The following is an 18,152-nucleotide window of genomic DNA, read 5'->3' on the forward strand; positions in this document are numbered from 1 at the left end:
TTCAAGTTAATTCCATTTACCTACTCAATAATTGGAAAAATGATGATGAGAAATTGATAATTCAAAGCCATATGAACGTTTTATGTTTTCATTAAAAAATCACAGATTATATTAGAATAGATTAAAAATACTCAGTTGTGTTTTCAAGAGCAGGAATCTTTTACGGAAAAACTGCTTTAAAACTCATATAAACCTTTTAAATTCAAACAAGGTGATTTACAAACTAGACACTTTTGATTTTGCATTCAGTGATATGTTACTTTATTTTTTCTTGTGTTTTGGCTAGTTTTCTAGATGATTTCCAAATCTTAGGCTGATTGGTTGGCTTGAAGTCATTTAATCCCCACAATAAAATCTTGTGGTTTGGGTTTTTTCCATATACTCATTAGAATAATTTTTTAAAAGAGTGAATCAAACATTTGCTATATCCCAGTTACATCTAAGCACTCATTCTTCATCCATATTGAACAACAAGGAAAAAGGTATGCTTAATACCATATAAATGATCTGTTAACAATTCAAGCTACTTGTTAAAAATTCAAGAGAAAACCAGCCACCTCACCTAAAAGTCATAGTGAAAAATCTCCCTAGGAATCCTAGAGTGCCTATAGTATTACTTTTAGATCATAGTTGCTAGGCAGATCCAGATTAAAGCTACCTGGCTCTCCAAAAGGATATCTGTATCCTCTGACATGCATCTGATGGGTTGCACCCTACTTTCACCACATTTTTGGTAGAGGAAAGAGCCTCTTTCAAGACAACACTTTCAAAATAATAAAAACCAATATTCATATCTACTTTTTAAAATTTTGATATTTTATCAGCATTCATCATCCCTACCCTACCCTGAAAGTAAAGATATCTCCCATCAAGACAATAAGAGCAGAATATAGAGATGACTATCTTATTGTCCTTAGTGATTATACCATTATGTGTACCATACATGGTGATGTTTCTTCCCCAATTAAAATTCCAAGAAACATGTACAAATACTACTCATTCTCGGATCTTAATTTCTCTTTCTTTCAAGATGTTCAAAGTACTTCTCAGAACATTCAGTGATCCCTTATAATATTTCTCTTATGGAAAGAAGAGTGGTCTGATTTAAAATATGAGGTAAGAGAGAACCTCATAAAAAGTGCTAGTAAAAATATGTTTGAACATAAAATGACAGCTCATGAAATACACAGTAGTAAAGATCACAAAATTCTCAACTGCTCAAAATTGCTAGAATATCCTTATATTCTTAATAAAGTAAGAATTTTTATGTTATGAATTTTCTAAGGATATTTCAAATCATGAACTATAAATCTTGCTATGAAAAAAAAGTATTAGCACACTTCGACTACATTACCATAACTTAGCACTTAGCATATTACACTATTAAGAATACAGAAATACAACAATAAAGCTAATGATTCTATGGAAAGGATTTTGAAAAAATTCAGATGCTCATGCTTAAATCTATTAAACTCTGTGTGGAAATAAACAAAAAAATTTCTTTAAGTTTTGAAAATCAGAATTAGTTTATTATCCTTTGATAATATCCATTATATATTTTTGTGTATATATCCATGTATGTACACATACACACAGCAAAAACGTCATTATTAAAGCTATAAATTCAATAATATTTAATATAAGTTAAGACCGTTCTACGCAAATTAGTCACTGACATGTTAAAGACCTCTGTGGTTTTTGGTTTTGTTCAAAAAAAAAGAACACTTTTTGGATTATAAAGTGAAATTGTCTTCAATTTACCCATTCTAAGAACTGCAGTTCATTTCAAATGTTGGGTTTTTTTAAAAAAATACTGTGATATTTATATTTATCTAAGACAAAATAAATTAAGTACTGCTACTGGCCTCATTTCTCCCCTCCCCGCCCCCCCTTTTTCAAAGCTTTCCTTGAATTTAACTCAGAAAGTAAAGAATAAGCATCCCTGTGGCATCTGTATAGGGTAATTCCCTTTTTAACTTGCATTAAGTTGAAAAAACACATCGTTTTTCAAAACAGTCTTCTTCATTTTACTGTTGTTCCAGTGATGATCCACCCCTTTTCCCCCCTCCCTAATTATATTTTTCAACTCAACAAAGAGCTGCTATATTATAAGGAGCTTTAATTGAACACAGGGGTCGCTGTTGAGCAGTGCAAAGCATTTTTTCTCCCCAGGGGCTGAGTACTTGCAACTTATACCTGCAAAGACTTCGATAAATTAAAAGGAAAATGTTCAACTTGTGTTCATGTAATAGAAAACTGAACTCCAAAGCAACAATGGGCATCAGGTAAACGTATCCAATACAATTTACAGACATAATTGAAAGCATTACATCCTAATCAGACATCTAAAAGAAAAGCATGCTCAAATGAAATGTCTACAGAATCATTAGTTGGCAGCCATTCTATTACCATCACACATAATGTCAGTGGTGCCTTGAGCCTGTGCCAATGACAACAGCATAAATTTTGCATCTCATTTCTATGGTCATAAAATTAATGATCAGTTTAAAAATACTTCTTTGTAAAAGTTATTGCGCAAAGAAAAGACATGAATGTGTCCCTGTTATGTACTCAGAAGGATAATTATAGGGTTGTTGCTCATTAATACTGTTTCTTGTTTCCCTAGAAAAGCATTTGATTTATCCCACAACTTTCAAAAGTTTAATTAATGATACAAAGTTAACAGTCTAAAAGACAATGATCCAAGACTTCTTGTCCTGTAATTTCATTGGCAAGTTAAATAACACATCAAAATCAAGGCTTAGGCGTATCACAGCAGCATATTTCTTTGAAAAATATTTTTAAATTTTTAATAGTTGGGTTCAAATTACTATTATCCCTTCTTTTTTATATGGCTCATGGTCAATTAACATTTCCTAAATGCCTGGAGATAAAGCCCAACAGCAATTCAACAGTCATGATCCCACCATTGAAGGTGATTTAACCAATCTACTGCTTGTTTTGGCAAATACAGTTCTATTTTGAACGCAATAAGGTAAATAGTAAACTAAATAATATACCTAAAATTCAGACGATAACCATTCCCTTTTACAGAGAATGAAATGTAAACTTGGTGGGGAAAGTTACTTGAGTCAAAAATATTAATTTCTAATTTTCTACTCAGTTCACTTGTCCAAAATAATTTCTCAAGTGATAATATACAGCTATGAATGGACATAAACATTTAACTTGTCATTTCTCAAGGGAACCTGTAGTTTAATTCTTAAAAATTTGAAAGATTTGAGTCACCACAAATAAGATTCTCTTCATAACTCTTCTACCATAGAAGGGCTAATTTACGGCATGCGAACGTGAGGCAGAATTTTAAAGGAAGGACACCATTCCTCAAGTACTACCTTTGAAACAGACTTCTACTACTATAGGCCCCGTAATCTCAAACATGCTTAACACATTTGTATAAGGCCAGAGATGGGGGGTGGGGGTAAGGGAAGCTGCAAGTTATTTGCTCAGATTTCACTGGGGAGCTAACTTTCAACAGAACATATACTATGTTAGGAAGAGTAAAGGAAACGAAGTTAAACTCATCCCAACTTCTGACTTTTCTGCTTTTCTCAAGGATTCCATCAGAACAAACTAAAATGGGTCCCTTCTTATCTAACAGCCCTGTTACTCAAAAAACTAGTTTAGTCCATAAATAAACTTAATAATACCAATGAGGTCAAAGGAAATTGCTTTCTAAGTAAACCTATTCATATTTAACAATATCAATGGAGTTTTAGGATAAAATCTGCTAAATAAATGTTTTAATTTAGAGGGAAAATATTTTAAAGGAGAAAATGACAGCTTTTTAGTTATGACATCTAAAGAGAATTGAAAACAATATATTCACATTTTTTAAAGCTGTAGACACCCATATTTGAAAAATATTCTCTTGAAATATTTGTCTCATGTTAATATGCATACCCTTCCTTTAGTAATTTATGGTTTCCTCAAAATTTATTTGAAAACTGAATTATAAATCAAGATTTACTAAATCCTCTTGATAAATGAACTTGAATCTGAGAATACACATTAATATAACACTTATTGAACACTGACTATGTGTCATGCATAGGTATCTTCACATTATCTTATTCTATAAAGAAAATAATAATACCAAAATCATCACTGGAGTAAAACAAGCCTAATATAAGGGCAAGATACAACTACAAGTAAAACTTGTTTATCATGTACCTAATATATATTAGAAAATTCTATTTTATACTCAGTAACACCTTTACTCAAGTAGTAATATATTTTCATCCCCAAAATAATTATTTCAAGTCACATTTAAGAGCACTATGACCTTATGATGTGACAGAGAACAAATTCTGAAATAATCATAATTGTAAAATAATTCTAAAATGAGCATAATTCTAGTGCATGAAGCCTGTATTTAGGAGTATACTTTATATTATATATATATAATATATATATATATAATATATATATATTATATATATATATATTATATATATATAATATAAAGTATACTCCTAAATACAGGCTTTATATATATTATATATATATAATATTATATATAGGCTACATTGTAACTAAGAATAAAAAACTAGGGTTAGATAGTTATTCTGTCATGTACAATATCTAAAGACTATAAGAAGAGATGTGAGAGGAAAGGAAGGAAGGATAACAGACATCTGTGAACATTAAAGTAACTAATAACTGACTTATTTGAAACAAATAAATGTGAATTAATTCATTTTATTTAAGAACTCTCTTCCAGGTCCTTTTTTCTCCCAACAATGATATTAAAATGGTACTTAACCATCGTGTAAAAAAAAAAATTATGTGAAACAAATAGGAGTATAAAGGTAAAAAGCAGGAAAATAGCCTCTGGTCACCTCATTGTGACCCTATATTGACCTGAGAGAGAGAAAGAGAGAGAGGGGAAACAGCCAAAAGGATTTCTGCCCAGGTCTCCTTGGATGAAGACAATCCAAAGCCCCAAGAAGAAAATGTAAGAAAAAAAAGAAAAGCAGCATTATCAGAATATACTTAGATGAATTCAACTTATTCAATGTAGAGATCTGGTTATTAATAAATTCCTGTTTTTAAAAAATATGTCTTTTGAGCAACTGCTTATTCAACTATTAAGCCTGTACTAACTTCCCTTTACTATTTCTAACAAACTACAGAAATAGTCTTTTTAGAACAGTCGAATTATACTTTGAGGGTAGAATGGCATAAAATTACTCAGCTTCTCATATTTCTCCAAGGTATGCATCTAATTTATCCACAGGTTTACTTTTGAGCAGGCACTCTTGGTGATTAGTTAACTCAATACAGCAGTATTGAAATACAAATGACTTATTCAGAGGAAAATGATTAAGGGGAATCTCTGAATTCTGTGTTATTTGCAATCTTATTCTAGGCTCATTTTTCAATTTCTATCAAATACTATATAAACTTCCATTCTCCTTAGAGACAAAGAATGTATCTCAGTAATGTAATTTTAATATCCACACACCTGAACAAGTCCTAAACCAGAATACCAAAGGGAAAGTTCCTACCCTATTATTGAATCATATGCAATTCTACATATATGACTTTGTACTATCACATTTTCTTAGCTTAAAAATGCTTAACGTACAAATAATTAAGTCACAGTGAGAGTCCAATAAGTAACCACTAGAACAAAATGTGCCTTTTAAGAAAAAAGGCAGAATCTGATACGCAACATTTCCCCTATAAACAGTGCACTGTATAAAAGTTATCATAATTCAAATGCATAAATTCATTATTTCTATACTCAACTAAGCAAAATACAACATGATTAAACCCACAGTTTAGGATTCATTATAGAGAACAAAGAAGTAGGTACTTGTGGAGAGGAGGAGTTTCCTGCTCTTCCCTCTATTTAACAGTGTTAAAAAATTTAATACGGAAAAAAATCTCTTCTTATTTCCTCTAATCACAACAATTGTGATGACTTAATGTGAAAAGAAACTGTGGTTTCCTTTTAACTGATTTTAGGTTTGTCTGGTTAAGTAGCTGGTTTATTGAAACCGTCATTACTCTCTCACTTATCAGTTGGCAGAGATATGAGTTACTCTGTGGTATCTGCTAACCCCAGTTAGAAGATGCCACACTGCTTCCCCCAAACGCAGAGCCTAGCTTCACATAGTTAACTGACCTCATGTTGTGACCCTCATACCAGCATCCACAGGCTTCAGGTCATGACCTATGAATTAGCATCATGGAAGTAAGGGCCATACCAAGTTTCCCTTACAGAACTGAAGACATGAAATAGTAGAAACTTCCTATGCCTTTCTGGATTTGGTTTTCAGTACACTAAGCAGCTGTCTCTCAAATCTAAAGGAAGACAATCAGCTTACCAGCATTCTCACATATTTCGAAAAATGAAACTGAATCCCCTTCTTTGAAAATGCCTGTGGCATATATTATTCATATCAAAAGAATCACAAGAATAATAAAAACCAGCATTTGGAAAAGATTTTACTCATGCTCTCAAACAAAAGTTGATACTGTTTTTAAACCAATTACCTTTTCGAAACATTACCTATGAACACCCAGCCACAGGCCCTCCTGCTCCCATGACCACTATAAAGTAATCTCTACAGGGTTAAATGGTGTTAGGTTAGTATCTCGCCTCTGCCTCACAAAATTCTTCCATGTGTAACTGCACGTATATACCTTTCTTAACAAACTTCTGCCACAATGAACTCTAAGAACCATAAAACCTAAGAATGTTAAACACAGATTTCTGCATGAAAGATTGTGCAAAAGAAGATTGTGCAGAGTAGATTCTAGATATGTTTTTTAATTTTATTCTCAGCAGGGGGAGCTAGCACTCTCATCTTTAAAGTCTAAGTATACAACACAGAAATTTAAATTTTGACTCCAACTATCAAATTTCAGTATGTGTTAGATTTTCCTACTGAAAATCTCTGCACGGAAAAAAAAATGTCAAGTTTGACAAAACTTGAAAATTTACCTTTGCCTTGAAATTCCTGAAGGTAGCTGCAAAATAAAGCAAGAACATTATATTTTAAAATAAAGGTTGACAAATCAAAACAAGATCTAATCAATGGCAATAACTCAAGTCTATTTTAAAATCTATATTGTAAAAAAAAAAAAATCTATATTGTAAATATAGATTTAGAGAAAAAACTACTTCCTATCCTGAAATGATAATTCCAAAAGGCTTACGGATTTATAATAAAGGTATTTTTAAAGACTTAAGTTACAGTAGTAAAACCAGAATATATCTTTAATACATACAACTTAAATTACATTTATTCATTTGAGTGTCTGGAGGTATCTTCCGTATTTATGTTAAAATTCTCAACCTACCTATGTCTTATCAGTTAGACCAAATATATCCTCAAATAATCAAAATAAACAGTTGGATTTTGCTAGAATGCTTAGAAAAATACATAATCAATAGGCTTCACAAAAAATGGTATTATGATAAGCCTGCCTGTTTTTAAAAACTATTATAGTAGAAACATAGTTTGTCCTTTAAAACTACTTCAAACCAATTAAATTAGAACATAAAAAATTTAATCCCACAATAATCAGTCCTTCATTAAAATGTTAATTACAGCGTTTCTTATAAGTAAGAAATAAGTAATAAAAGGCAAGTAAGTGACTTACATAGACTTTACATCTTTTATCTTCTTAATAAGGGAGTCTCTCTTTTCCTTTGCTTTCTTGGATAAATTTTCCCCTCTCAGTACGTCTGCTACAAATGTTTCAACATCTAAACCATGAAATATAAGAAAAAGGATACAAATTATAGGAAAGAATCATTTTTTTGTGAAGACAAATAGGACAATGATGGTTTCTACCCATAAGTGTTAGTATCTGTACAATTTGTTACAGGTTTTTATCAATCCAAAGCATAACAGTTGAAGTATGTTTCAATTGGACAAATCTGTTCACCTCTTAGCTAATAAAATGTGTATGCTCTACTTATGCTTAACACAGCGAATGCTATTTGAATGTTTAGCATCATTAAACCAGGAAGAAGCACGCAAGTTTTAATAAACTATGGTGCCCCATAAACAAATTCTCTGTATGAAAGCAAGTGCAGAGCTTTCATGCATGTTACTATCATTTTTTAGTATTTTGTAAGTTCCTGTATGAACAGGTCATTCACAATATTATACCAATATAAGCTAATGTCTCTGGCGAAGGCATCCTTTTCCCAGTGTAATCAATTTTCAGGTATATGCAGCGCTTAATGTTTTAGAGGAAAAACAAATCCCTTTTGCTAGCCAAGATTCCCAAATCAAACCCTCCTCTTTCCTACCTGCCCCACCTACTTTGGCCAGCTATTCTCAAATAAAAAAGATAATCAGCTGTGTGGTTTTGTGTGCTCTTGCTTCCTGCCTTGGCATTACTACCTGGAAATATTTCTTTAAATAAAGGAAAAAGTGGCAAAATAGATGTAGCCACTATTTTAAAATATAGTAACCAAGAGATAAGACTTCTATGGCCTCATATAACATTTTCACAAAGCCTCTTTTTTTTTTTAATTCAGTAAACTTCTAAATTATTCTGCTTTCTAATTCTCTCTGGTATACAATTCCACCAAATCCTTATTGGTTTGATTTTAAAATAGCCCCACTCTTATTGTTCATGAAATACTGTAAAAGTTTAAATTAACTTTATATTCAGAATTTCAAATGTCACTTTGAGGTATCTAATGTAGAAGATACCATTAAAAAGTTTTCAGTAGGTATGACTATAAACCACCCATATTTCATACTGAAGAGATGTGTGTATGTTTTACTTTCTTTTTATTTAACTAATTTGTCTCCTATTTCACACGATAAAAAGATGGTATCAAAACATACAATAATATTATACTTAATTCAAAGCAGTATAGCAAATAGTCTTTCAACTGTACTTACAATTAGCAACTTAAAACCTAGTATTTGAAATAGAATGTTATAACTGATTTTAAATTCTTGATCACAAAAGTATGTTGACCCAAGGAGTGAAGCTGATTAAACTGTTATTCTATTCATTCATAATAAATTGTGTAAAAGTGATTCTTCACTAAATCAATATAAGTGAAATCATTAAAATTTAGTCTTGGAATAATTCTAAGTAGCTTTCTGGTTTGAAGTCCATCACTGACTAATGTTAAAAGTAACTATCAAAATGAAACAAAAGCAAAATGTCACAGCTTCTCTTTCCTTGAGCTGTTCCTATTTTGAAGAGGGGGACACAGAGACATAATCCAGTACCAGTGCAAATTGGACCCACACTTCTAAAGTGAGTTCAAAATAATGAGACTTATAAAAAAGCACTCTTCTCTTTTGTATGTACCCAGAGGAGCAAGGCAACCTCTGGACATTCAGATATTAGCTGAAATGGAAAAGATCATTGGCTTCTCTGAGATGGCTCCAATAACTCTACTAAGAAACTGGAGTAAGAGAAGGAGTAGCACCTCTACTGCTGATTCTTTCTTCCAGCCAGACTCAATACTTGGGAGAATCACTGGCATAACGATTGGTAGTTTGCTTAATGTTACTTTCACTCAGTGTTTGTCTTTAATTCCCTCATCCACACGAGTATTTAATTGCCTATTTTACATTTTCATTATACAATACAAGTTTAAGCAAACAGGATCTCTTTTCTATCTCCGGAAGCAATAACAGAACGAATTACAGCCCGAGTTATTTCTTTAAAAGGTCTTTTCAGTTGTATAAAAACTCAGAAAACAAAAAGCTGTAATGTTCTATATAGAGTTTCCTAACAGTGCCAAAAACATTTTTAAATTATTGAGCTATGCTATTTTGTGAGGAAATACTTGTTGAAGGAGTGAGACTGCAGGAAGAATCTGTGTTGTTTGTTTTCTGAGTGGGAGGAGATTCAGAGATTGCGCAAGGGAAAAATTCTATATTTTTAGAGTAGTCAATGTATTTATTCCTAAACTTCTGCCACAAAAGGGGTTTAAGGCAACTGAAAAGATTTAATAAACACTGATTTTTAAAAATTATTTCACAAACGAGATGTGGAAAGCGTACAACCTGCTTTCTGTTTTTTTTTTTTTTTGTTTTTAACAAATAAGAACTTCATAGTGGAAGCGATTCCTGCAATAGTCTTCGTTTGTTGGTGGCCCACAGACTCAATTGGTTTTCAAGTTTTTGAAATCCGGGTTTTTTCTTAAAATCCATACTGTGCCCATTTATTTTGAAATCGAACGAAACCAGTCTCTCCTAGGCACAGGAGACCCTCTGAACGTGCCCGCGGCCTTCGCAGAGCCCCTGCGCAGAGCCCCGACCCCGTTCCCCCGGCGCAAAGACGTAGCGGGTGCTGGAAAGTTACTCGGCCTTCACCGGGAGATGCTCAGGCTCCGCCGTCCGAGACACTGGGAGTGTTAAACCCCAGGGTTCCCGTCATTGGAGCTGTGAGCAGGGAGCACTGGTTTGGGGCAGCGCCCTCGCCAGACAAATGGGACTGGATCTGCGGCTTTGTAGCTCAGAGCCAGGGTAATATTTCAAAAGCGAGCAATAAAAGTCCTGGGCGACTCAAGCACTCCCCTGGCTGGTTGGAAAAGAGATCTGAAGCTTTTTATTGTGCTCTGAATAGCCCTGCAAACGGTAAACTAGCAAGCGCTTTAGCCCTCTTCTACCTTCCTTTAGGGGTCATGTCCCTCTGTTAATATGTAGATTTCACTGACTCCAGACTGCCTGTAATTCGGGGAACAGCCGTAATTCGATTACAAGAAAAGGTCAGCCTGCCTCCTCGCTGGCCTCTTGGCCTGGCGAGTAAGACAGAATTCCTCTTTCTCACAGGAGGGATCTCGGCTCACCCGCGTCCTCCACGGGAGAGGAGAAGCTTAAGGACCCACCCGGCCATGTGGAGAAAGCGCAGTTCCGGCGCCCTCTAAGCCCCAGGTCTAATCCCTACCGCCGCTCCGCGCTTCGTCACGTAGACCGCAGGTCAGCGCCGGCCGCATTTAACCCCAGAATTGGCCCCATCTCCATCCGCCTCTGCCCCCCAAGTCATCACCAAGGAAAAAGTTACTCAGCGAATACAAATGTGGTGGTGATTTTTGCTCCTGTTACACCTTAGCATTGTCAGAGCAAACCTGATCTCCCGGTACAACTGTAAAGATCTGGGGGAGAAGGCCGCTGGAAAGATCTGATTTACAACCGCTCTGTAGATAAACGTTAAGGTCTGAAAACAAAATTAAAAGATGACATCATGTCTTGGCTCAGCAATCCTCAAGCAGTTTAAGTTAGAAACTTCTCAATAGCCATCGCAACCCCTAAGAGGCAAATACTTAGCACACACCAAGTCACCTAGTGGTACTCAGATTTTCCTTTTTTTTCTTTTCCTGTACATATGGACCCCCTAGAAAAACTGCCACTCATCTCCCCCTAGAGCCCGAGAGGCTAGGACAGGTATCTAACACACATAAGCTAACAGCTTTCTACCAATTTCCATACTAATTACAGTTTCAAGGTGAAACCACACAAGGTTACGACAGTTTTTAAATTCTTGCAAACTATAAACCGTCGGCTTCTCCAATCTGAGTACATAGCACAGGTTCCAACTCTTTAAGAAAGCCGGGGTTTGACCACTTGCCCTCACCATCCTCCACCGTGGAATATGACTTCCAGGCTGGAGGTTGTAAACAGTCACAGAGGTAACACCTGGTCTCTTCTGCCTAGTCCTCCAACCAACCGATACCTCACCTCCCTGGGCAGGCATGCAAGTGTGCAGGCACAGGCGCACAGGCGCACAGGCGCACGCGTGCACGCACACACACACACACACACACACACACACACACACAGCCTCTGTATTGGCCTGAATTGTATAGCAGAGGGGGCAAGAATTAGAGTGAATCCACTACCACATGCTCGCCCCAGATCAATGAATAAGTGTAAAACCAGTCAAACCATACCCCAAATGGCTTTACGACTTGATTCCACATCTTTCTCTACTTTATGAATTGGACCAGGTTGTACTTTGTATTCACTGAGGTGCTATCACTAAACTTAACAAGAATCTCAGCCTAGAATTTAAATTGGCATCAGAACAAAAAGAGAAGCTTTTCTTCTCTGTTAAAGGAGGGTATGGTCTGACCAAACACCTACTGGTGAAAACATAAAAATCAGTTAAACTGGGCACATGTAGACCAATTAAGCTAAATGCCCAAATTTGGAAAATAGCTAATCAAAAAGTTATTGATAGCTCTAATAAATGTTATTTCTCTTGTTTTCCCAGCACCTTTACAGGTTATGGTTGAACTGTGGACTTTTCAAACATGGAAAAAGAGACAGGAACAAGCACAACGAGTTCTCAAAGTATGATAGGAAAAACGTACCTGAGTCTTACAATCCAATCATCTGATTACATTTTCAAAATAGGCTTTGGAGGCTAAATGACTTATTTTGGTGGAAAGCTGGACTGTTGAAGGATAGAGATGAATATTTTTCACCTCTAAAAAATAACTCGATGAATAGCACCTTATAATCATCAAAATCTCTTTACCACACATTTTCAAAGAAGCCACAGTGAATGAAACATTAGTCTGAGATTTACACTATATTCACTGTTAGGTATCATGTATTGTAACGTGTTCACTATGTGATTGAAAAAGAAATGTAAACTCAGCGGAACGAAAAAGATAGACTTGGCTTTAATTGAAAAAGACAAACTAAGTGAATAATGAGTATATAAAAACTAGCCTATGCCACTTTTATCACCCATATATGACACTTAATCTTAAATTTATGAGAGAAAACTGAACTGTGTTTCAAATCACCAGAGGCTTTTCCCACTCTGATGTTTCTGTCTTCTTTCTAGTAATACTTTAATGCCGATAAAGTACAGCTAAGCTCATTAGGAAATTTTTATATACTTCTCTCTTTTAGAATATTTAGATTTCTTTTTTAAAAGGAAACCAGTGATAATTTGGATTGGGTAACTATAAAATTGTGCATACTAGCATATTATCAAGAGCTTTATTTAGTAATCTGAGATGAAAATACTTTAAAAGGAATGTCATGAAAAAAAAACGAGACAGCCAAAGATCCTCTCCCAAGAAAAAACAGAATATTGTATGCTTAACATAGGCAAATCATTTTCCTAACATCACATCTTAAGTCATCTATGTTATTTGACCCATACAAGAAACTATAACTTTCTAGTCCCTTGATTTACAAACATATATTCCTATTGCTAGAAGAGAAAAATCTTAGAGGTGTCATGGACTGATTTCACTGCAAGATCAAAGGTTCTCATATCAACTTTAAACTCATTAGTTATTACTGCCAAAATGGGGCAGGCTTGTTCTTGCTCTATAGGAAAATCCAGGTGCTAAAGAAGTAGGTGACTATTGCTGACTCAGTAGGTGGCACTCTTCCCTTTACATACTCAGCCAATGCCCCAGAAGGAAGTTATGGGACACTAGATACACCATAAATGATTCTCATAAGAAAAATAAAACCGAAATGTTGACCAAACTATAAATGGAACTTTGGAAGGGTCGAAATCAAACCACACTATTCTCAGCATTGAAAAAAATTCGACCTCTATCTCCACTGAATTCCATTCTTTACCTAGTGTCCCTAAAGGGATTATCAATTATGTGTGAAGGTTTTTTAAAATGTCCTGGAAATCCTCAATAGAGGAAAATGCAATATTTCTAATCAAGACTGCCAAGTGAACAAAATCTCAGGGGCACTTTGCACACACCACTGTGTTTATTGTTTGTTTGGTTTGGGTTTGATTTTTCAGAGTATACAAACAACCATCATTTTCTTCAACATTGGTTTCATTTTCTAACTCAATAAAAAGAAACTAACATTTTCTTACAGCTTTCCTTTTTAAATATTGTTGTCCTAAAACAAATGAATGAGAATATCTAACTGCAAACCACCAAGAGTCCAGTATTCAAAGGGAGATTAAACAAATCAAGGGGATTGGGGGTGGGGGGTGGCGAGCAGTGGTTCTAATTCCTCTCACTTTCTTGCCTGCCTGGAGGAAAAACTCACATAAATCAAGATTATTCTTGCTGTTCATCCTAGTCAAAATATTTGGATGTGGGAGAAGATTAAATGGACAAGATTTGGGATAATCCTTTGATTCTAATTATCCCAGCTAAACCTGTTCTTCCATTGTGGTGAAAAAAAATTAAAGGTTGCCTGGAGTGCATACGGCAGTTCCCAATTTACTTTTAACAACAAAAATCTGTAAACCTTTTTCTATTCACGGGACAAGAAAATAATTCAACACTTTTATAAAAAGTATAGCCTATCAATATTTAATATACTGATTCCACAGAAATAAAAGTAACTAATGGTCAAACTACATAGCCACGTTTTCAAGAGCATCATTAAATGTGAGGTAAGAATGATAACCTCTATGGATTTTTGCATTTCTAAAGAATTTTTTTTAAAGGGAAGGAATCAGAAGGAGGGGGGAACAAATATTGAAAAGGAAGCCTAAAACAGATATAATCAGAGGAAAAAATAAAGAGAATAATAAATTGATAAGAATACATTTGAGCACCTGAAACGTCAAGCAGCTGAAACGTCAAACGTCAAACATTTAACACATATGGCATAATGATTTGGATAAAGGGAACATGGAACGCAATGGGAAATGTCCAAAACATCTTTTTTAATAGGCATTATCTTTTGACTTTATATTCTTTTCTTCTGAAGGGATTTTAATGCCTGAGAAGTTTAGTTCCTTATCTTCTGTACCCTGGAATTCTAGCATAGCGCCATGCATTCTAAGAGAGCTCAACTGTTAGCTACAACCACCACTGCCAATATCTCCTTCTTACTGTCAAAGAAAGAACTAGGTAAGCCAGCAATATCTTTAAAATTCAAACCAATGTCAACTCTTCCTCTATAGTTTTAATAATTTTAAATCGAACCATGTCCTATTACCCAAACACTCGAATAATGCAAATGGTCATACACAATCCAACAGAATTTTTTGGATAAAAAAATGTGGAAAAAAATTGCTCAGAGCACTTATTCTTGAAACCTTTCCTACCTCAAAAAAAGATTTTAATTAAAGTCAACCATAAAATGTTAACCATTTTCTTTGAATGATTAGTTTAAAAAGAAAACTGACAAACACTGGTTCACTTGTTTCATTTCTTTACAATTTATATCATATATATTTCCTCACAGCCATACCTCTTGAAAATATCCTCTGAAAATAAAGTATAAGTCAAATTTGTAATCAACAAAATTTTAGTGTTTTATTATTTGTTCTTAATACTTCATGTGTTTTAATATGTGATTTGCTTTAAAAGTGTGAAATACTGAAAATGTCAATAAAATGATTTTTAAAACGCTGATTTCAGACATTATGTAGGTATTATTATCTGATTATCTGATTAAAGAGAGAGAGATGGCTAAAGTATATAGGAAGTTAGCAATGGCAGATAATTTAAATATTATTTAATTCTGAGCTTTCAATTAAATTACGTAAATAAGGGCTACATGAAATATTTGTAATCTATGGGGATCAGAGAATAAAGAGTCCCATAACCCATATATCATACTATCTGCAAATGTATGACTATGGATCCAGACAGCAAACTGTCTACTGTGGAGCTGTCAAGCTCCAAAAGCATGTACCCAGAGGTTACCCAGTTTACTTCCTAAACTCAAAAATTCACACCTAGAATATCCTGAAAATGGTGACATCTATTTTTAGAGTTATGACAAACAGTTCTCTGACCTGGTGACTAAAATAATATTCTAAGCAAGGAATTCCAGCATAGTAACAACAAAAATGTTAACTGCAGTAAAACAAAATCAGCATCCACTTGAAACTCGCATAGAATGGAATAAAAGCTGCCTTAACTCAGCCCCTACAGTTCTTTCAATATTTCCCTTAGTGGTACCCATTAATGACAACAAGCATTTCTTAGAGTAAAACACTGTCCCACCACAAATGCATTCACCACACTGCAATCATGTTCACATAAACATGTCTGCATTCATACACTATTGGTTTTATTTTCTCTATCATATTCAAGATGCTAACCACCAAAATAGTGTAACAGCATATAAGATTTGGTCTCACAGTGTTCTAACAGTAACTTACTACTTATAATGTCACATTTTAAACACTGCTTTAAGAGTTAAAATAAGCAAATTGTAACACAGGCATCTAAGAGAAACTCTTTTAATCCACTTATTCATGACCAATATTGAAGGATACTAAAGAAACAACTAAAGAAAAGTAAAAATTTTTAATCAAAATTCAGAATTCTGATGTACACATGACAAAGTGAATAATGGGAAGAATTCCAGAGCAGCAGGATAGGTAAGATTTGTGCTACCCTAAAACAGATGTATTGTCTTTTCTACCTTGTGCAGAAATACAAATTTTTTAACAGCCCTTAGTGAAAATACACATCTCCATATCAAGTATATTAATGAACTAGCAGTGGATTCATAACAGCCTTGAAGAATGCATCTTTAATTCCTAAGTTCCTATAAATGGTAATTTTAAACTGAAAAGGGGAAGATGAGGGTGCAAAGATGAAGTACTGTACTTTAATCGTGTGACACAGGAAGTTGGACTTTAACACATCCTTCCTTTTTTGTTTTAACATGTTACTCAGGCTGAAGACAAGTGGCTATTTGAGAGTCAGGTTCTCTTCGAAGGTCTCAAATATGGGTGGACTGAATGTTGAAGAAAAATGGGAGTTTTAGAAATGACAAACACTTTGGTCTCTTTGATCTCTCTCTCTCTTTCTCTCCTTCTCCTCTCTCTCTTTGCTCTCTCTCTCTCTCTCACACACACACACACACACAAACACACACACACACACAGCGTCTTCACGACGTATACAGAATTGTCCTGATCGCGTTAGTGTAGCCGACAAGAAGGTCCCCACCATCCTCGCACCAAATTTCAACACACACGCCCACTCCCATTCTCAGACCCCACTTCCCCACTCCCAGTCCCGCTCCCACTGGGCAGGAGGCGTGGGGACAGCGGAGAAGGAAGGGAGAGACTCCGAACGCTTCTGTCCCCACCGGCTCGCCGTCCCCGCGCCCCCGCCCCCGCCGCGTTACCCGCCCCCTTCCCGCTTTTTACCTGCCAACAGGTTCCTAATCTCCTCGGGGAGGGGGTAGGGAGAGGAGGTGCTGCTGGGGTTGGGCATGTTAGGGAGCGCGGGGCGTGCGGGGAAAGGACCTGCGCTGAAAGGGGACTCGACCGGCTGGGGTTGCGGCTGCGACTTGGGCTAGGGGTCCCGGTGAGGACAGCGGGTCTACGAGTCCGGACACTGCCGGGCCGACGCTCACAACAAGGAAGTCACTGAAGCCCCAGCCAAGGCTGCTGGACTCTCGGCCCAGCCCCGCCCGGCAATTCGGGGCGGGGCAGTGGGCGGGGAGGAGGCCCGAAGGGCCAGAGGGGCCTTAACTGCGCATGTGTAACCCTCGGTTTTCCTCGCCTCCGAAAAAGAGCCCCTGGGCAGGCCACACCCACCTCTACGTAAGGGCGCGGGAGGTGGAGCGGCTGGTGGGAAGGGAGTGGAGTGCGGCTGCATCACCTGATCCAGCGCCTGAGGTGCCTTTCGGCCATTTTTGTCACTGGTACCCCCGCAACTGCTGACCATTTCTCCACGGTCCCGGAAAATAAGGTATCCGTAGTGCCTCCAGGTTTTCCGATCGAGAGACTTCCTGGACCTTAATCAGCCCCGCCAAGGTGTAACACCTCGCCCAGTACCCCACATGGAATTTTCGACCGCCCTAAACTATTATGGCCTTCTTTGTCCGATTGCATGATGGCAACAAAGTCCCATCTTCAGCCAGTCCTCCTTCAGAAGCCAGTCTGGAGCTGCTCCAGAGAGCGCTCTGATTGGCTCTTACACTACTTTTCTACCTAATTTAGATTTTTGGGGTGACTGATTTCCCCCACTACGAAGAGCAGGGAGGTCTAGTTACAAAGCTAAATAGACACAGATACCACTGTCTACCTATAAGCATCAAAAAGAAAATTGCTGGTGATTAGTAGAATGGAATTATAAAATCTGTTCACTCCAACCTGATCGTTTAATCAATACATACTTATTGTCTCCTATCTCCAAATCTTCTTACAGGTTTTCTCTAAAAGATACGTTCTGGTGCTTTTAAAGGTGTGTGTGTGTGTGAAAGAAAATA

General features: G+C 36.0%; 1 protein-coding gene across 1 annotated transcript in view; it reads right to left on the reverse strand.

The window, feature by feature from the left end:
* The window catches only part of SKAP2 (src kinase associated phosphoprotein 2), a 155,865-nt gene extending 138,489 nt beyond the window's left edge, over window positions 1-17,376 (reverse strand). Inside the window, exons 1-3 of the mRNA XM_060020641.1 lie at window positions 17,086-17,376; window positions 7,639-7,744; window positions 6,977-7,002 (exon numbers count right to left, since the gene is read on the reverse strand). Of these exons, the coding sequence (XP_059876624.1) occupies window positions 6,977-7,002; window positions 7,639-7,744; window positions 17,086-17,152 (199 nt within the window). The 5' untranslated portion in view covers window positions 17,153-17,376. The remainder of the gene's footprint in view (window positions 1-6,976; window positions 7,003-7,638; window positions 7,745-17,085) is intronic.
* Between the last annotated feature and the right edge of the window lie 776 nt (window positions 17,377-18,152).

The sequence above is a fragment of the Delphinus delphis genome, chromosome 9, assembly GCF_949987515.2.
Source record: "Delphinus delphis chromosome 9, mDelDel1.2, whole genome shotgun sequence".
Classification (NCBI taxonomy): Eukaryota; Metazoa; Chordata; class Mammalia; order Artiodactyla; family Delphinidae; genus Delphinus; species Delphinus delphis.